The sequence below is a fragment of the Macaca nemestrina genome, chromosome 11, assembly GCF_043159975.1.
Source record: "Macaca nemestrina isolate mMacNem1 chromosome 11, mMacNem.hap1, whole genome shotgun sequence".
In the NCBI taxonomy this organism is placed as follows: Eukaryota; Metazoa; Chordata; class Mammalia; order Primates; family Cercopithecidae; genus Macaca; species Macaca nemestrina.
Genome location: NC_092135.1, coordinates 139,504,596 through 139,525,628, shown reverse-complemented (window position 1 = coordinate 139,525,628; position 21,033 = coordinate 139,504,596). Strand labels below are relative to the sequence as shown.

General features: G+C 42.1%; 1 protein-coding gene across 6 annotated transcripts in view; it reads right to left on the bottom strand.

The window, feature by feature from the left end:
* Positions 1 to 21,033, bottom strand: part of LOC105473764 (FERM, ARH/RhoGEF and pleckstrin domain protein 2) — a 148,675-nt gene that overhangs the window by 83,703 nt on the left and 43,939 nt on the right. For all 6 annotated transcript variants that reach the window (XM_071073768.1, XM_071073765.1, XM_071073767.1 and 3 more), the window contains 5 exons: positions 10,109 to 10,213; positions 9,162 to 9,204; positions 6,755 to 6,833; positions 3,137 to 3,234; positions 834 to 948 (listed from right to left, as the gene is read on the bottom strand). In XM_071073768.1, coding sequence (XP_070929869.1) covers positions 834 to 948; positions 3,137 to 3,234; positions 6,755 to 6,833; positions 9,162 to 9,204; positions 10,109 to 10,213 — 440 coding nt within the window. The remainder of the gene's footprint in view (positions 1 to 833; positions 949 to 3,136; positions 3,235 to 6,754; positions 6,834 to 9,161; positions 9,205 to 10,108; positions 10,214 to 21,033) is intronic.

Genomic DNA, 21,033 nt, shown 5'->3' with positions numbered 1-21,033 from the left:
GCACTCTTTCTCTAGGTCTCTACGACTTCCATCCAGAAAAACTCACCAGTGTCAAGTCTCAGAGAAATCAAAACAAGACGAGATGAAGGACATGGGTGCCAGGTGATTTCCAACGCCCTGACACAGGCCGACACTGTCAGCCTCACAGTCCCCTCCTCCTCCACAGCACAGTGTCTTCCTCGCAGAGGACTCTTCCTGCCACGCTGCAGAGACACCGCAGCAGCTGAGACCCCCACAACAGCCACCCCATCCTGCTCAGTAGCATCCTCCTCCCCTAGGCCCTGATGTCTTTTTCAGTACCATTTTTTTTTTGAGACGGAGTCTCGCTCTGTTGCCAGGATAGAGTGTGCAGTGGTGCGATCTTGTCGCACTGCAACCTCCACCTCCTGGGTCCAAGCGATTCTCCTGCCTCAGCCTCCCGAGTAGCTGGGATTACAGGCGCCTTCCATTAGCTCGGCTAATTTTTTTGTATTTTTAGTAGAGATGGGGTTTCACTATGTTGGCCAGACTGGTCTCAAACTCCTGACCTCAGGCAATCCACCTGCCTCAGCCTCCCAAGGTGCTGGGATAACAGGCGTGAGCCACCATGCCCAGCTTCTTTCAGCACCTTCTAAAGCAGCACATCATGCAGGTGTGAAGGTGCTTCAGACCAGGGCTGCAGCTTCTATGTGTCTGCCAAGCTGTCTATGGCGGCAGCTGCACATCCTGAGGCTGGGAGCAATGGTCCTTATGTTAGAATCTTGCAAAAGTCACGACAACAGTCCTTTCTCGTTACACACTCTTTAGTCATTACTGTGGTGACAATGTGTCGATAGACAATTGTGATGACTTACACGTGCTTCTGATGGAATTCTAGTATCTTCTCAAGGCAGTGCTGCTGGCCAGGCAAATACTCGTTGGCTTTGAGGTGCTCTCGGTCCAGCATTTCATCGTAATCTCCTATTTCCGCTGAGATAGGATAAAAGTCAGTAATTCTAATGTTTAAATAAACTACAAGCATTTGTACATGTCACTGCATACATTAAAAGTAAAAAAAAAAAATTATCTCAAATTTGTAGCAAAATAATACATCCCTAAAAAAGCAAGATTTTGTATTTTATTTTTCCAAATATTTTATGCTGTTAAAAGGCAAATATAATGGGAAGTGAAGAAGATTTCTTGAAGAACAAAGGCCTGATGAGTACCTCCAGGGAGGCAAACATTGAATGATGAGTTTAATGTGTTTATTATTATTTTGACACAAGGTCTCGTTCTGTTGCCCAGGCTGGAGTGCAATGTGCGATCACCACTCAATGCAGCCTCAACCTCCCGGGCTCGAGCAATCTGCCCGCCTCAGCCTCCTAAGTAGCTGGGACTGTAGGTAAGCACCACCATGCCCAGCTAATTTTTGTATTTTTTGTAGAGATAAGGTTTTGCCACATTGCCCAGGCTGGTCTCAAACTCCTGGACTTAAGCAATCCTCCTGCCTTGGCCTCCCAAATGTGCTGGGAGTATGGCATGAGCCACTGCACCTGGAGTATTATTATTTTTAAACCACACCTTAAACCTAAGTTGTCTCAAGATTATCATGATCAGGATTAAGTATTTTATTTATTTTAGGATAATGTATTTTGAGTGATTTTTTCCTTCAGACCTTCTCAAATTTCTTGATGAATAATGTCTCTTTCTAACTTCATGTATTTAAGGCCACAATGTCTTAATAACATAAAGTCCAATAATTTAAAGCAATATGCTTTTATTTTTAGACAATCTCATATTCACAGAGAAGTTACAAGCACAGTACAAGAGTTTTTCCTCCTTTGAGCCATTTGAGAGTGAGTTGCTAACATGTTACTTGCCATACTTCAGTATGGACTTTCTAGAAGCTAGGACATTTGACATGGTTTGGCTGTGTTCCCACCCAAATCTCATCTTGAATTGTAACTCCCACAAGTCCCACAAATTGTGCGAGGAACCCAGTGGGAGGTAACGGAACCATGGGGGCGGATCTTTTCTGTGCTGTTCTCGTAATAGTGAATAAGTCTCGTGAGATCTGATGGTTTTATAAGGAGTAGTTTCCCTGTACAAGCTCTCTCTTGCTGCTGCCACATGTCTCTATCAGCAGTGTGAAAATGGACTAATACAATATTCTTACCTGCAGCCTTGTAAAACTACCCAGATCAGGAACAGGCCATGATCTGAGGCTCCATTCCAGATGTGGACCCTAGTCATATTTTACCAACTGCCCAATTATGTTTTTTACAGCAAAAAGATCTGGTTCAGTCATATGTTGTATTTGTTGCCATGTGTCTACCCAATAAGTCTTTCAGCCAAATGAATAAGAACCAAAGTCACCTTGAAAACTTTTATTAATCAACATGTCCCCTGGTGGAGGACAGCAAACCCACAATAAAATTTATTATTTGAAGAAGGTATGTCTGGGGAAGGACCAAGGAAGCTGCAAATAACCTATATACTTATTAATTCCTAAAATTTTGGACACTTTCTATGTCATATTTCCTGCATTCAAATTTCAGAAACATTAGTTCTGTGCTAGGAAGCTGTGGTCCCACCCCTAGTCCAGGAGCAATGTGGGTATTTGTTTTTCTATTCCCATCGCTGGGGGCTCGGCAAGGTTCCAGAACCTCCTCTTACACTTCTCATGGTTTATTTTTGAAGTAACTGTAATTCTTCACACAGTTCTGAACCATCTCTTGATCTGTGTGAGATACTGAACAAATGTCTTCTTTTTCCTTCATGGCTAACGCTTAACTAATCTGAGAGGGCTGTAACTTTTATCCCAGTGAGGCCCTTTCCAGGGTTTGCTGAGAGTTTGGTTTATATTCTGACTCTTAAAGACTGAATATGCATTGCTGGTAAAATGCACAAAAGCATAAATGACAGACAACCCAAAAGAAGGAATGTGGCTACAGATTTTGGCCTTGGCCTGTTTGCTATGTGGAAACTATTTGCCTCAAGGAATTCCACTTTATATAAGTTAACCTTTTGCTTATAAAAAATATTGAAATTGAAACACAGCATTCTATGGTCAGGCTCATTAACTAGGCATGTACATCAGCAACTAATTGTAGTTCTGAGCGTGGGTACATCTGTGCCATGGCCAGTGCATGCTCCCTGCTAGCAGGGAGATACTCACACTGCAGAAGATGGGACGTGAGAAGGGCCGCTGTGGTGTCAGCACAGGTCAAACGCTCTTCCAGCAGGTCCCTCTTAAGTTGCAGGGCAAACAAGTATCTAGAAGAGAGTTCAAAATAAGACAGAGATCAACTCCAAATGTTCTCTGAATGTAACACAGACATGTCTCCACAGCAAGACAGCAAATGAGCCCTGGGAAGTGGCAGTGACCCAACAGTGAGCAAAATGCAAGGCGGTCACGAAACAGCAAAGTCACAAAAGGCCTTTCATGAAACAAACAGTCACCAAGCAAAGGTCAGATGACAAACCAACTCAGCAGACTGAGTCACACACATGGGAGAGTGCACAGAAAGTGCTGAACACACTGAGGCACTCTGATGCAAACAATAAAAAAAAGAAATTGGCCGGGGGCGGTGGCTTACTCCTGTAATCCCAGCACTTTGGGAGACTGGGGTGGGTGGATCACCTGAGGTCAGGAGTTCGAGACCAGCCTGACCAACATTGTGAAACCCTGTCTCTACGAAAAGTGCAAAAACCAGCCGGGCACGGTGGTTCACGCCTGTAATCCCAGCTACTCGGGAGGCTGAGGCAGGAGAATCGCCTGAACCCGGAGGTAGACGTTGCAGTGAGCTGAGATCACACCACTGCACTCCAGGTTAGGCAACAAGAGCAAAACTCTGTCTGGAAAAAAAAAAAGAAATAGCTTTCTCAGGCATACCATCTACCCATATAATTACACATCTGCAGCCATACCTTCAAGGAGGGAAGGTCACAAATTCACATTACTTCTGTTAGTCACACAAAACTGCACTCACAATTTTGGATGAAACAGGAGAAATATCCAATGAAAACATAGCTTAAAGCAAGGTTGTAAAATTTTTTAACAGATTGATAATATCTGGTCTTGGCTAGGATCTGAGAAACAGGCACTTTTGAATATCATTAGTGAGAATGTAATGAGAGAAGGCAATTGAAAATATCTATATGTTCATTTATTCCATCAGCAAATAATTACTGAGCGTGAATTATGTTCTAGGTACTGTTCTGAGAGCTGGACATGCAACGGTAAGCAAGACCAACTCCCCGTCCCCCAGTGGAATTCATGCCCCAGTGCGCACTATTAAAATTTACTACATTCTCTTAAAATTCAGGATGTTGTACATATCCTGTAACAACAATTCCATTTCTACAAACTTTCCTAGAGTAATATTCCCATAGTTCTCAAAGGTATGTGAACAATGTTTCTTTGCAGCATTAGAGAAAAATTGGAAATATGGATGAATATGAGAATGATTAAATTATGTTACAGCCTAATTTAGTATATTTTTATATACAATATGGAAAAATGTCCACAGCATGCTTAGTAAGTGGGGGAAAAAAATCAACCTACAGTTCAATATGTATCATTTGATATTGTTTTATAATATTTGTAATTTCTTTAAAGTTCTTACAGCTGTGTGTTTATTGTACATCTATGCTTTCATCTGAAAGATACGTACTTACGCAGAGAATAAGGTGCTGGGTAAGTGGAGAACTTCTACTTTTTACTTATATTTGTTTACTTATTTTTTTGAGACAGACTCTCACTCTACTGCCCAGGCTGGAGTGTAGTGGCACTACCACAGCTGACTGCAGCCTTGACCTCCTGGGCTCGAGTGATACTCCTGCCTCAGCCTCCAGAGTAGCTGGGACCACAGGTGCACACCACCACGCCTGGCTTATTTTTTGATATTTTGTAGAGATGAGGTCTCCCCATGTTGCCTAGGCTGGTCTTGAACTTGATCTTCCCACCTTGGCCTCCTGAAGTGCTGGGATTACAAGTGTAAGCCATTGCACCTGGCCCTTAGCTTTATTTGGAAAAAAAATTCTTTTACCACAAACATGTATGTTTTTATAACAGAAAAAAGAATCCTCTACATAAATACGGGGGAGAAGGGAGTAACTATAACACTGAGTTACCAGCATGAGTCCCAGAACTTGGGACCTAGGATCCTGAATTAGGGGACACTTTGTTATCCATCATTTTCAGATATCTATCTATCTATCTGTCTGTCTATCTATCTAGATATATATATATATTTAAAAGTGATTCCCTCAAGAGAGACTTTTTTGGGTAAATGTCAGGCATTTAATACACTATTAAGATCTATGGTCACGCATAAAAATACTTTTTGCCGTCTTTGGAGTTTAGTTTCCTAAACTTTTAAAAATAAGAGGCTGAACTAATATGGTCTCTCCATTTCCTTGCAGTTGACATGCTATGATTTTGTGCTGTTAAAATGATATGCAGAAACCTTTACAAGAGAGTTCATAAGACATCTGATTCATTTATGAGTACACGTTTAGCCAGAAGGCAAAAAAGTTATTGATACCACTACAACATCATCGTTCTCTTTTATATCTCACCTTGGGTTTTCAGTTGGTTTTTAGATTATTCCTCTATTCTTCATAATATAATTGATAGGCAAACAAATACAAAAAAAAACAAAGAAAAACCTTGCATAACCTTACTGTCCAGATGAAACAACTGTTAACATTTTCTTTTTTTTTGAGACAGAGTTTCACTCTTGTTGCCCAGGCTGGAGTGCAATGCGCGACCTCAGCTCACTGCAACCCTGCAACCTCTGCCTCCTGGGTTCAACAGATTCTCCTGCCTCGGCCTCCCAATTAGCTGGGATTAAAGGTGCCTGCTACCATGTCTAGATGATTTTTTTTTTTTTTGGAGATGGAGTCTTGCTCTGCTGCCCAGGCTAGAATGCAGTGGTGTGATCTTGGCTCACTGCAAACTTCACCTTGCGGGTTCACGCCATTCTCCTGCCTTAGCCTCCTGAGTAGCTGGGACTACAGGGGCCCGCCACCACGCTTGGCTAATTTTTTGTATTTTCACTAGAGATGGGGTTTCAAAACCGTGTTAGCCAGGATGGTCTCGATCTCCTGACCCCGTGATCCGCCTGCCTTGGACTCCCAAAGTGCTGGGATTACAGGCATAAGCCACCGCGCCTGGCCAATTTTCTTTGCATTTTTAGTAGAGACAGGGTTTTGCCACATTGGCCAGGCTGGTATTGAACTCCTGACCTCAAGTGATCTGCCTGCCTTGGTCTCCCAAAGTGCTGGGATTACAGGCGTGAGCCATCACACCCTGCCATCTTTAGATCATTCCTATAAAGAATCGATCTTTAATTCAAAATAGTATCACAAAAGAAGTGACCCAAAATATTTCTGCTCCATAAATTCCTAAGGACTAACACACTGGGTACTTCTACCCATTAAGTACATTTTGTGATAAAGAAGAGTACATATGAGTAAAATCCATCCCTGAGAACCTTCTGAACATGCATAAGTCTATGTTCATTTGGAAAATGTAAGTTCAACATGACCCTGACATCCCATTCCATTTGTCATTTTCAGATTTGTACTGTAAACCTTACATTGAACTCTTATTCACATGTCTGTGCATGGGTCAATTGCTAACGTGCTTCCTTTAACCACTCTACATTCATGACCACTTTTCTGTGTATATTAGGCTCACTCATTCTTTCAATGAGCCAGGTGCTGTGGGAGATAACAGGTGAATACAAGATTCCTGCTGACAACAGCTTCAGCTCTGCGAGCTCTTTACCTTGTATATTCTTCTTGTAGCTGACCAGGATCAGGTGGGAAAAATTTCACAGCTAGGCGAAGCACCACATTCTTTGGCCCTATAAAAAAAAAATTTAAACTTCACAAATAAGGTCAATCTTTGCATTTCTTCTCTTTTCATATATTTCTACATAACTGAGGTCATGCTTCCAAGTGGACTGTTACAGCAAATCTTTTCAAATAATATGATATTAAGAAATTTCTGCCCAGGTGTGGTGGTGTGTGCCTGTAATCCCAGCCCTTTGGGAGGCTGAGGTGAAAAGAAGGCTTGAGGCCAGTAGTCTGAGGCTGCAGTGTGCTACAACTGCACCACTGCACTCCAGCCTGGGCAGGAGAGTGAGACTCTGTCTCTGAACAAAAGAAAAAAGAAAAAACAAAGAAGCATTTCCTGTATATGAATTTGAGTCCCAAGTACCAATCACATATGTACAGAATTTTAAAATCTTTTGCATTAAGCAGGGATTACTCAAGGAAGCCTTAAAAACAAGTAGGAAGATGCACATTAAAATATTTAAATAGGCTGGGTGCAGTGGTTCACATCTGTAATCCCAGCACTTTGGGAGGCTGAGGCTGGCGGATCACTTGAGCCCAGGAGTCTCAGACCAGCCTGGGCAACATGGTGAAATCCCATTTCTACCCGCTCCCCTCTTCCCACCAAAAAAACCCCAAATCAGCCAGATGTGGTGGCGCATGCCTGAAGTCCCAGCTACTTGGGAGGCCAAGGTGGGAGGACTGCTTGAGCTCAGAAGGCAGAGGCTGCAGTGAGCTGAGATCACACCACTGCACTCCAGGCTGGGTGACAGAACGAGACTCCGCCCACCCCTCCACACACAAACATGCTTGCGCGCTCTCTCTCTCTTTCTATATATATATATATACACACACACATACATATATATAGAGACAGAGATACATTTTTTCCCCTAGTTTATTTATTTTTTTGAGACAGAGTCTCACTCTGTCACCCAGGCTGGAGTGTAGGCACGCGATCTCGGCTCACTGCAAGCTCTGCCTCCCAGGTTCATGCCATTCTCCTGCCTCAGGCTCCCGAGTAGCTGGGACTACAAGTGCCTGCCACCACGTCTGACTAATTTATACTTTTAGTAGAGGCGGAGTTTCACCGTGTTAGCCAGGATGGTCTCGATCTCCTGACCTCATGATCTGCCCACCTCGGCCTCCCAAAGTGCTGGGATTACAGGTGTGAGCCACCGCGTCCAGCCCCCAGTTTATGTTTTAGGGAAAAAAATGATAAATGAAAAAGTTTTTTAAAAAAAGTTTATGTGTTTACACTATTTTTTTTTTTTTTTGAGATGCAGTCTCACTCTGTTGCCTAGGCTGGAGTGCAGCGGCACGATCTCGGCTCACTGCAACCTTCCAGGCTCAAGCGATTCTCCTGCCTCAGCCTCCTGAGTAGCTGAGATTAGAGGCATGTGCCATCACGTCCAGCTAAATTTTGTATTTTTAGTAGAGACAGGGTTTCGCCATGTTGGTCAGGCTGGTCTCGAACCCCTGACCTCTGGTGATCTGCCCGCTTGGGCCTCCCAAATTGCTAGAATTACAGGCATTAGCCACCACAACGGGCCAGTATTAGTAGTAGTAATTAAATAAATTATTTTTGAAATCTGATTACTGTAAAGGTACATTATCTTAGTTTATCAGTATAAAACAACTTATTTTCTTTCCTCAGAGATCCTTGTTCTGATATAACAAAGTTATTTCCACACCTTTTTCTTCAATTTATAATAGTAATACAAAAAATTATGGGTGACTCAACTATAGACTTCATCTGACACAATTATAGAAGAACTGAGAAGTGTTACTATTTGTTTTAATTTTAAAAATTTAGTAAGTAGACAAATGAAAATAATTATTTTGAGACTGAGGTGGGAAGACAGCTTGAACCCAGGAGGTTGAGGCTGCAGAGAACTGTGTTCGCACCACTACACTCCAGCCTGGGCAACAAATAGCGAGACCCTGTCTCAAAAAAATAATATAATTGTTATTATTATATTCACAGTTACAATTATGTTTATAACTGTAAAATAGTATCAACTATTTTATTAAAAGCTATTTAAAAGGAGAATCTCAATGTCTTTTCACAATCAAGGGAGAAACTGCAGTTATTTTTGCATATTGGCCAAAAATTAAGATGATATCAAACAGCATATGCTCTTATTTCCAAATGTGAAGCAAGTCACCTAGAATCTTCTGAGTTAAATTTACTAAAACTAAACAGCAAAATGACTTCCAAGTTTATCTGCTGTTGGTGATCACTTCCTGCTAACCATACACGGTGGTGACAATGAACATTTGAACATGCCTTTTAAACATTCCAGGACAAAGCATCTTAAACAAACAGATTTTAAAGAGTTAAACCAAGGACTTACTTCGTATTTGCCTAATGATGGGTTTCATAGGTTCAAGCCAAATCTAAAGAAGGGTTAACAGAAGAAATCCAATCTATTAAATAATGTCTCTATTTAACAAATATGCTATAAAAACAAAAATGGTTCTAATTAGATAAATTTTTATGTCAGGAAAATTTTGACTCTACCCCCCTCTTAAAAGTTGAATCCTGATAAAACAAACTGTACAAGAAGCACAGCAATGCCTGCTTTGGGAAACCTGGGAAGACATTAAAATTGCTGTATTATACTGGATACCTCCATTCAGTTGCTGCCATGCACAGAATGGGTCCCAATAATTATTTGCGGGAATTTGTTAACACCAAACAAATATTTGGTACTACTGCATTTATGAACAAACTGATGAGAAGGCTTCTGTAAAAAAGAGGTACGTCATGTCACCAGAACAGGAAACTTGGATAAATCCAGTTGCACTGCCAAGGGTATCTGAAAGGCTGGACAGAACTTAATAATGCTGACATGCTTTTTGAACTAAAGGGTAGATGTATGGTTCTTTAAAACAGTTCTATCTATAAATATTAAAACTCCACACTTTTTAAGGTTGCATCTGTTAAGTAAAATGAGGCATAACTGGTTGTTTGCTACAAATCCACTTTCAAAATGATTTTCATACAGGATGTATTAGAAGTTGCTTTTATAACTTTTAAGAGAGTTTCCTTGGCACATGTGCTAACGACAGAACAAATTTAGGGAGGGTGTGAATTCAGGCTTGGATTAAAGGCAAATATATTATCTACAGCTAACAGTAATATATTTTAATAGCAAAAATATTTGATACTGATGATATGACAATTATAAAAGATCTTGTGGGTATCATACAGCAGGCCCGAAGGCTCCATGCCTGGGCACATCATAAGCATCCTACTGCATGCCTAGGGCCTGTTTCCCTAACAAATCAAAGCACTTACCCAGTAGGACTGAGTATTTTGAAACTCCAACCCGAAGTAGTCACATTCTACCAGATTCAAACGCTTCCACACTTCTGTCAGTAATATCTGGCCATCACATTTAGGCTGTGTAGAGAGAGGTGGGAAAAATAACAAGGACCGAATGACTAAACAGCAAGGGTTTATGAAAACTGTGCATAAAACTACTTTCCCACACACAAAACTTTATTTGTTGCTTCACTTTGTCTTCCAGTGTATAACTAAGATTTATAAGCTATATATAAAAAAAGAGTCTGAAGCATTTGTGCACAGAAACTGGCAACAAAATAAAGCAAAAAAATTTCTTCCATTTTACATTTAGTGTGTTTTCAGTCCTATTTCTTTGTAACTTTAGGCTATAGAAACCATTTCTAGTTTTAGTAAATATTTTATCAAATAATTTTGATATTTACACCAGGTGTGGTGGCTCATACCTATAATCCCACTAATTTGAGGCTGAGGTGGGTGGATTGCTTGAGCCCAGGAGTTTGAGACCAACCTGGGCAATACAGTGACACCTCGCCTCTATCCAAATTAAAAAATTAGCCGAGCACAGCGGTGCCCACCTGTATTCCCAGCTACTCAGGTGGCTGAGGTGTGAGGACTGCTTGAACCTGGGAGAAGGAGGCTGCAGTGAGCCATGATCATGCCACTGCACTCCAGCCTGGGTGACAGAGTGAGACCTTTTCAAAAATACATAATTTTAACATTTACTAAAAAGCTAAAGTCTTAGAGTCTTCGTTTATATAAGATCCCAGTAAATAGTTATTTGATCAATCGGAAATTACAAAGAGTAAAAAAAACATATTATTTGGTAGTATTTCACATCAATGAGAAGAACTGTTCATAAAGGAGGTGGGGCAACTGACTTTCCCATTAAGGAAGAGAATGGGCTGAGCACAGTGGCTCACGCCTGTAATCCCAGCACTTTGCGAGGCTGAGACGGGAGAATTTCTCGAGTACAGGAGTTCAGGATAAGCCTGGGCAATATGGCAAAACACTGTCTCCACCAAAAAAAAAAAAAAAAAAAAAAGCTGGGTGTAGTGGCGTGCGCCTGTAGTCCCAGCTACTCAGGAGGCTGAGGTGAGAGGATCACTTGAGTCCAGGAGGCAGAGGTTGCAGTGAGCCGAGATTGTGCCACTGCATTCCAGCTCGGGTGACAGAGTAAAACTCTGTTTCAAAAAAACAGAAGAAGAAAAATGGAAATAGAGTTTTATTGTACATCACTCACAAAAATAAATTCCAGTGGACCTCAAGACCAGAATTACACAAGAGAAGACTCTCTATAATCTTGGGAAAGGTAAAGTCTTCCTAAGCATAGCAAAAAGGAAAGATGGACAGACTTGACTCAAATAAAAGTGAAAAACATCTGAACAGAAACACATTTAACGAAGTTACTTAGAATCACACTGGAAAAAGTTATAATGTTTTATTTTGCTCTTATTAGATGAAGATGTACAAATGGTTATTATGCATTTAAAAAGATACTAAATTTCTCTAATAATAAAACAGTAAGACATTTTTCACCCATCAGTTAGAATGATGATGCCAATACTCTGTGAGAAACAGCCACTTTCACAGAGTACCAGGAAGAATGTAAGTTCATGTGACCTGTGGGGGGATCATGTGAAAATACTTTTCAAAATGTAAAGTGTGCGTTTACCTTTGCCCCAGCAATTCTACTTCTACAACTTTTTCCTACAGACATTTTCATACAGCTGTACAGACCTAAACATGTTAAGGACAAATTCAGTAAAGAATTGGTAAAATAGGCCGGGCGCAGTGGCTCATGTCTGTAATCCCAGCACTTTGGGAGGCCAAGGTGGGTGGATCACCTGAGGTCAGGAGGTCGAGACCAGCCTGGCCAACATGGCAAAACCTTGTCTCTACTAAAAATAGAAAAATTAGCCGGGTGTGGTGGTGCACGCCTATAATCCCAGCTACTCGGGAGGCTAAGGCAGGTGAATAGCTTGGGAGGCGGAGGTTGCAGTGAGCCGTGAGCCAAGACTGCGCCATTGCACTCCAGCCTGTGCGACAAGAGTGAAACTCCGTCTCAAAAAAAAAAAAAAGAATTGGTAAAATAAATAATGACATATCCATAATGGGCAACTATGCAACCCTTAAAAAGAACACAGAACTCTCTATGTCTTATTGAAAAAAGTCTACAACACACAGTTTAATTAAGGGAAAAAAAAAAAAAAAGGGACCGGGCATGGTGGCTTGCGCCTGTGAACTCGCAAGCTGAGGGAGGAGGATTGCTTGAGGCCTGGAGTTCAAGATCAGACTGCACGACAAAGAGAGACCTTGTCTCTACAAAAAAATAAAAATTAAAAGGAAAAAGAAAAAAAGGACTCCATTTCTATACAGTGTATATAACGATTCCATTTTATTAAAAACACACATGCCCCATGGATACATTTATATGTAATAAAAATAAGTTTGGAAGGCTGTTCACTAAATCTTTAAAAGTAACCGTCATTAAAGAACTGAGCAGAGGTGGAGGTGGGGGCAAGGGCATTCTTACTTCTTCACTTCTATAACGCCTCAATTTTTAACCAATAGGCATATATCATCTTTGCAATTAACAAACAATATGTGCAAACTGGGGGAGGCAAATCTCAATGTTCCAAAGGACATTATGGCCCTTGAGGTTTAGTCACCAGATTCTCACTGTGTAAGAAATAAAACCTTGCAAATCCATTGTAACAAAGCAGCATGCAGAACAAAAGTACAAGGAACGCCTCTTTAAAATGGAAAGGTGAGCTACAAAGTGACCTGACATTGTAAATACAATTTCTAAATAACAAAAGGGCAAATCTGTGTTGAACTTGCTCTGATATAATCTTCTAGGGCCTTCTCCAGTAAGAACTTACTCTGATGCCTGTGGGCATCTAGGAGGAGGCATGCCAGTGCTCCACATGTGGTCCATCAAGACAGGGAGAATGCAGCTAGACCAGGGTTTCTGAGACTGCTAACCAGTCAGAAATTAGGAGCTGCGGAGTATGCTGCGCTAATTCACTGTGGGCCCAAACAACTCTATGAAGTTCTCTCAAAGCCATACTGTCTGTCCACACCTCCATCCCCTCTCACCAGGATCACCAGGGCAGTCCTCCTCATGGCTCTTCCTGAGTCAGGACTTGGGGTGGGGAGGCTACATACACCCAAGTCCCTCACCCTGATACAGCCTCACACTACCTGGCTTCACCTGAGTGCAGGGGTAATGACATGCTCAGGCTATTCCCTTAGAGAATAATTCCCTCTCACTTCCCTTCTATCAGTCTCTAGTGAATGCTTTGAGAATCTGATAAAAAGTCAGCTCATTTGTGGGCTCTCTAAATTCAGTAAATTCTACCTAATTACCACACCAGCTGGTAGAACACATTCAACTCTAGAACTGCCCTTTGGCATTGCTGCTGACCATGACCTGTTTATTTGTTTAGGTGTGTTCCTCCTACCAGTGGCAAGTTTAAAGGGCAGGGACTGCATCTTCTCCATCCTAGTAGCTCCAGCTCTGGCTCACAGGAGAGGCACTACACATGTCCATTTTCCCGGACTGTCCACCACTGCTCCTGATTCTGATGGCTCTTGTGGGAGGTTGAGTGTGCATGTCAGGTGGCACAGAGAATATGAAATTCTCTTAGCTCTCCCCTCTTCTTCAACTACCTGGCTGCCCCCTGTGAGTCACTGGGAAGGTCAGGGTTCACAGTCTTACCTGAGCCCCTCCACTTCCTAGGGTAGTGCAGCCAGGGTTTGCTCCAGGAGTTCTGCCCCACCACACCGATGAAGGCAACATACACTAAACATGCAGGTGCAAGCACATTCACAAGGCACCTGTTAACCAGCAATGTCCACACTCAGGACAGGGTTTGTAAATATGGGCACAAAAATTCACAGTTATATGTGTATTTGTATATATACACACAAAAAAATATGTGCATGTGTTTAACCTTCAGTGCAGGGACAACGATCTTTTCATGAACGGTGCCAGGGGAACGGCATATCCATACAGGTGAAAATAAGCACTGACTCCAACCTCACACCATGCACAAAATTAATTCAATATGAATCACGGAAAGGCACAACAATAAAGCTTGGGTAGGCAAATATTTCTCAAACAGGACACAAACAGCACTAGCTCCCCCACCACCAAAAGATTGACATTGACTAGCTGAGTATTACAACCTTCTGTACATCAAAAGACACTGTTAAGATAGGAAAAGGGCAAGCCACAAAATACAAGATAGTTGCAATACAAAAACCCAACAAAGGGGCTGGGCGTGGTGGCTCACACCTGTAATCCCAGCACTTTGGGAGGCCGAGGCAGACGGATCATGTGAGGTCAGAACTTTGAGACCAGCTTGACTAAAAATACAAAACTTTCACTACTCTCTACTAAAAATACAAAAATTAGCTGGGTGTGGCTGCGTGTGCCTGTAGTTCCAGCTACTTGGGAGGCTGAGACAGGAGAACTGCTTGAACCTGGGAGGCAGAGGTTGCAGTGAGCTAGGATTGTGTCACTGCATTCCAGTCTGCACGACAGAGCGAGACTCCGTCTCAAAACAAACAAAAAACAAACCCAATAAAGGTCTTGTAGCTAACATATATAAAGATCTACAAATCATAAGGAAAACGAGACAACCCAATTAATGACAAATAGGCCGAAAGACTTAAATAGGCACTTCACAAAAGAGGATATTCAAATGGCCAATGAACAATGAGAAAAGTTGGACAATATTACATCAAGGAAACGCACACTAAAACCACAATAAGATACCACTAGACCCTCACTAGAATAGCTGAGAATATAAAAATGGATAATCCTAATGTTGGCAAGAAAGTGGAACATCTGGAGTCTCAAACACTGTAAATTTGTATGATCTCTTTGAAAAACTGACAGTATCTACTAAAGGTACACGGAAGTATACCCTATAACCTAGCAATTCCAGTCCTGGGTATAAACCCAACAGAAATACCAGTTTACAGAGACCTAAAGACAAATTCAAGAATGTATGGCTGGGTGCAGTGGCTCACACCTGTAATCCTAGTACTTTGGGAAGCTGAGGCAGGCAGATCACCTGAGGTCAGGAGTTCAAGACCAGCCTGGTCAACATGTTGAAACCCCATCTCTATTAAAAATATAAAAATTAGCCAGGCATGGTGGCACACGCCTGTAATCCAAGCTACTTGTGAGACTGAGACAAGAGAATTGGTTGAACCTGGGAGGCGGAGGTTGCAGTGAGCCAAGATTGCGCCACTGCACTCCAGCCTGGGAGACAAAGCAAGACTGTCTCAAAAAAAAAAAAAAAAAAAAAAAAAGAAAGAGAGAAAAAAAAGGAATGTTCACAGAAGCTTTATTCATAGGACCTCAAAACTGGAAACTACCAAAAATGTCAATTAAACAGCAGAATGGATAAACAGTGATTTGTTTTTACAATGGAATACTACCCAGCAACGAACAAGCAAAACACAGCTATACCAACAACACTGATAATTTCCACATAGTACATATTCTATTCATGCACATGATAAATACATACATACTTATATGAAATTCAAGATCTGGCAAAACTAATTTATAATGCTAAAGATCAAAACAGTGGCTACTTTTGGGGGTCATAATTGAGACAGACACAGGGAGCCTGTTCTACTCCATTCTCTGGGTGGGGATACATAAGTGTATACATATTAAAAAATATCAAGCTGCACACATAAGATACATGCACTTTCTTATGTAAGTTATATCTCAATAAGAATGTAATTAAAACGAAAAAAGGGCCAGCTGCAGTGGCTCACGCCTGTAATCCCAGCACTCTGGGAGGCCGAGGCAGGCGGATCATGAGGTCAGATTGAGACCATCCTGGCTAACACAGTGAAACCCCGTCTCTACTAAAAACACAAACAATTAGCCAGGTGCGGTGGCGGGCGCTTGTAGTCCCAGCTACTCGGGAGGCTGAAGCAGGAGAATGGTGTGAACCGAGGAGGCGGAGCTTGCAGTGAGCCGAGATTGCTCCACTGCACTCTAGCCTGGGCGACAGAGTGTGACTCTGTCTCCAAAAAAATGTAATTAAAAGGAAAAACTCTTGGAGTTCATGAAAATCGATCTTTTACATTTTATAATAATCCTTTCTACAAAAGTCTCTGAGCTGTAAACTTCGCCTCTGCTTGATATACCAAGAACTCACAACTGAATGAAGCAGCTGATTCTACCGTTGGACAGTTCTGCTTGAAAATAATTCCTAGCCTTTTCGTCTAAATGTCTCTCCAACCTCTACCTCCCTAAATCCTTACCTAATCAATCTTTTCTGGACGCCGTTCAGCTTACTAAGGTCCCTTTGAAAATGGTCCCAGAACAGAACACATATCACAGAAATTGCCCACAGAACAGAACATGCATCACAGAAATCGCCACAGAACAGAACACGCATCACAGAAATCGCCCACAGAACAGAACACGCATCACAGAAATCGCCCACAGAACAGAACACGCATCACAGAAATCGCCACAGAACAGAACACGCATCACAGAAATCACCCACAGAACAGAACACGCATCACAGAAATCGCCCACAGAACAGAACACGCATCACAGAAATCGCCCACAGAACAGAACACGCATCACAGAAATCGCCACAGAACAGAACGCGCATCACAGAAATCACCCGAAACAAGACAAGCTTGGTGCAGTGCCCACACTATGAAGTCTGATCACTTCCCACAGATCACTGCGTGCAGATCAGTTATTCAGAGAACAAGACTGTACACTTCATGAGAACAAATTTTCTAAGAAGACTATACCAAAACATACATCAATCTAGTTTAATTTTTTAATATATCATTTTTAAAGTACTAAACATAAAAAGAGATAATTTTGTGGGCCATATGTTTCAGGAGGGAAGAAACCATATTATGAACTTGGTTCAATAATTAGATCACCACACTCTTGGAGACTTTCAACAGAAAGAATTATCCCTGAGGACAGAATCCCAGGTAGTTCCTGATACTTCAACTCAAATTACTGGAAAACAAACAAACAAACAAAAACCAACTGTCAGGAGAGCCCCTTTTTTCCCCCACATAGTAGGCACTCAGATGTCTATTAATGAATAAACAAATCCCTTAATAACTGGAAGAAACATTTGTTATGACCATAAATACTGAAGTCCAACCTGACATAAGCGATTAAAAGGTGGGCAATTCAACATGACCAGAAGTAGCAGGCAGTGTGTGAGGTGCAATGCAGGCCACAAAGAAAGGCTCTGCAAACCAGCCAGGTGACCATAGGGTTACCAGCCATTCTTAAGCTGCCCTGCAATGGCATAAATGCATAGTTTTCAAGGATGTCAAGAAATTTGGGAAGACGTTGACCTGTTATTTTTTAAACCTAAAGAAGACCAAAATAGAAGAAACAGGTTTAATGTGAACAGTTTAGACTTTACAGCTAAATGTAAGAATTGATGGTCAAAATGATAAATATAAAATAAGGTACAGAGATATATTTTCAGCTCTTTGAACTTTTTAGTGTATTGTATAATCATCTCTAAAACAGTACCAACAGCCATCTGAGCCAAGGGTCAGGAATCCTCTGCTCTAAGTAGGACAGGAGCAGGTATTCTCCAGGCCCTTTGTGGCTCCTGAGTTGATCAACAGGAATGGGTTTCCTCACAGTCCTAAGGGCAGAGGCTTTGGAGTGGGAATCCTCGTTTCTACTTGGTGAGTATACTTCCTCAGTTGAAGAACAAACACAACTCTTACCCTGAATGGGTTTTGTGGGAATGTAATAAGGTAGCACAGGAAAGCTGCTCAGCACCATGCCTGGCACACGACATCTCCAAGTCCAATACTGCTGCTCGCCGTCTGCCCACACAGAACAGAGTGAGCATCACCAGAAAACATCATACACAGCGAGGGCTCATGCCCCTCCTGAGTATGGAGTAGGGTTCCTTCAGGACAGGTCCTCAAGGGTGCAAAGCAGCTTCTAAATAAGGTCTACAAAAGTAAGACCTCAGATGAGAGGAAGAGCCCTTTGATTCCATGATGGGTGCATGTTACTCAACACAGCATCCAATAATTTTTTTCCTGCCAATATGTAAAACATATTTTAAAAATCACAGTATTTTCCATAATGTACTTTAAAGAAACCAAACTTTCAGAATATTTTTCAAGAATTCTTGTGAAAGTAATTTTTCACAGAGTCACTCTGCATAATTTGTATAGACGCCTTATGACCTGGACAGTAGCTCATAAAGTGTCACAATCAGTTCTATTTTCAGTGTCACCTGTATCAGTCATATGTCCTTTTTTTTGAGATAGTCTTGCTCTGTCACCCAGGCTGGAGTGCAGTGGCGTGATCTCGGCTCACTGCAAGCTCCGCCTCCCGGATTCATGCCATTCTCCTGCCTCGGCCTCACGAGTAGCTGGGACTACAGGTGCCCGACACCACGCCCGGCTAATTTTTTGTATTTTTAGTACAGATGGGGTTTCACCGTGTTAGCCAGAGTGGTCTCAATCTCCTGACCTTGTGATCCGCCTGCCTCAGCCTCCCAAAGTGCTGGGATTACAGGCGTGAGCCACCGCACCAAGCCCACATGTCCATTTTTATCCTTTCAAATCTTCTCGACTTAAAACATACCTTCTGGTCCTAAAAATACAGAAATTCACTATCAGGTGGACTACAATAATCACCGCATGTTCCCAAAGTACCAAATGATCAGATGAAACAAGACTCTCCCTGCACTAGGTTGGAAGGGCCTCACAGAAACTTAGAGCACTGGCATCATCCAGATGCTCAAAATGGAAGAAAATCCCATCGCCATCACACCGTGTTTCCTGCTGAACTCAACAGCGACTCAAATCAGAACTGTGTTTCAAATACTAGGCTGGAGGAGAAACAGTATTAAGAACACAGTATAAAAAATACAAGTTAAAAAGCAAAACTTGGCCGGGCGCGGTGGCTCACGCCTGTAATCCCAGCACTTTGGGAGGCTGAGGCGGGCGGATCACAAGGTCAGGAGATCGAGACCATCCTGGCTAACTCGGTGAAACCCCGTCTCTACTAAAAATACAAAAAACTAACCGAGCGTGGTGGCTGGCGCCTGTAGTCCCAGCTACTCGGGAGGCTGAGGCAGGAGAATGGCGGGAACCCGGGAGGCGGAGCTTGCAGTGAGCAGAGGAGATCGCGCCACTTGCACTCCAGCCTGGGCGAGAGCGAGACTCCGTGTCAAAAAAACAAAAAAAAAAAAACAAAAACAAAAGCAAAACTTTTTGTTCAATGTTTCCAGTTTTCTAGTTGGTCACGGTGTTAAAGTCCTTTTCCAGGCTTAGGTATAAAGAATATTGTTAAAAATTTACATTTACAAAACTATTAAAGATTTTGTCTAGATGAAAATGGGTGACAAAGGCCTGGCTAACAAAGTACTTCTTTATTCTTTGTCTTAAGCTCTGTGGGAAAATTCTTCTTGAAACAGCTTGATTTTGTCCTTTAACTTGTTTCAAATACTCATTTACAGTTCATTTGCCAAATTATAACTACTCTATCTATCTAGATGGCCACTCCTGTTACATAATTCATATCTGTACTGGAAGTTTCATTACTTAAGATTTTTTTTGTCTAATATTTAGATCAATCCCAAATTTCCTTTTATAATATTATACTGTACAATGAAAATCATCTTGAGAGCTCAGAAGGAAACTGTAGCTACATTCTTTGAAAGGTCACCAACATTTTTGATAGGCATTTCACTCTCATTTTGGCACATTTTCAAATCTTGGGTTCTCACATATTCTTAAAATACTGTACACCAAACTTCTACTCCAAACTGCACTAAGAACCATAAGAAGGCTGGGCGTGGTGGCTCACATCTTTCATCCCAGCGCTTTGGGAGGCCAAGGTGGGTGGATTACCTGAGGTCAGGAGTTTGAGACCAGCCTTACCAACAAGGTGAAACCCCGTCTCTACTAAAAATACAAAAATTAGCCGGGTGTGGTGGCAGGTGCCTGTAGTCCCAGCTACGAACCATAAGGAGTAGTACCAAATCTGACAGCATAAAGATGTTAACTGTTACTTCTGTTTCTTTTTTGAGATGGAGTCTCGCTCTATTGCCCAGCGCAGTGGTACCATCTCAGCTCACTGCAACCTCTGCCTCCTGGGTTCAAGTGATTCTCCTGCCTCAGCCTCCTGAGTAGTTGGGATTACAGGCGCACACCACCAGGCCCAGATAATAGTTTTTGGATTTTTAGTAGAGATAGGGCTTCACTGTGTTGGTTGGGCTGGCCTCGAACTCCTAACCTCAGGTAATCCATCCACCTCAGCCTCCCAGAGTGCTGCGATTACAAGTATGAGCCACCACGCCCAGATTACTTCTGCTTCTAAGGGAAGGGTTCTGTATCATAGAGGGACAAATGAATCCCCAGGCACTTCATCTTTCTAGACTAAAGAGACCAACTGGCAGATAAATCATCTCTACCATAAGATGTGGGCAAAAAATGAGCTTATTTATCATTGGATTCATTAATACCCTAGCTCTTCTACAATCGCTTCTCTTAAACTACTCAAGGAAACAGTGCAACATGAAATCCCCCAACTTGAACCTGTTAATACTGGTGACTCAGTTACTTATTTATTGCCTTTCCATTCCAAACCCTCCCTTCTTTACCCTGCTTTGTGACACCGGAGCGGGACACTATAGACATTCCTTCTACGCCAGCTGGCTTTGACAGCAGAGGGCTCTGGGGAGACACGACAAGAAGGGCCTTCTCTCCCCATTTCCGGGGCTTTTGGCTTTCCTGCTAGCTGTGTGCAGGAGAGCCAGCGGCTCACACCATCCTGTGAGTTTCACTGGCACTCCAGTCCCACTGGTGGGCAGCGTCCTCCCTGCCAGCCGGTTCCTATGACACCTTAATGAACTTCA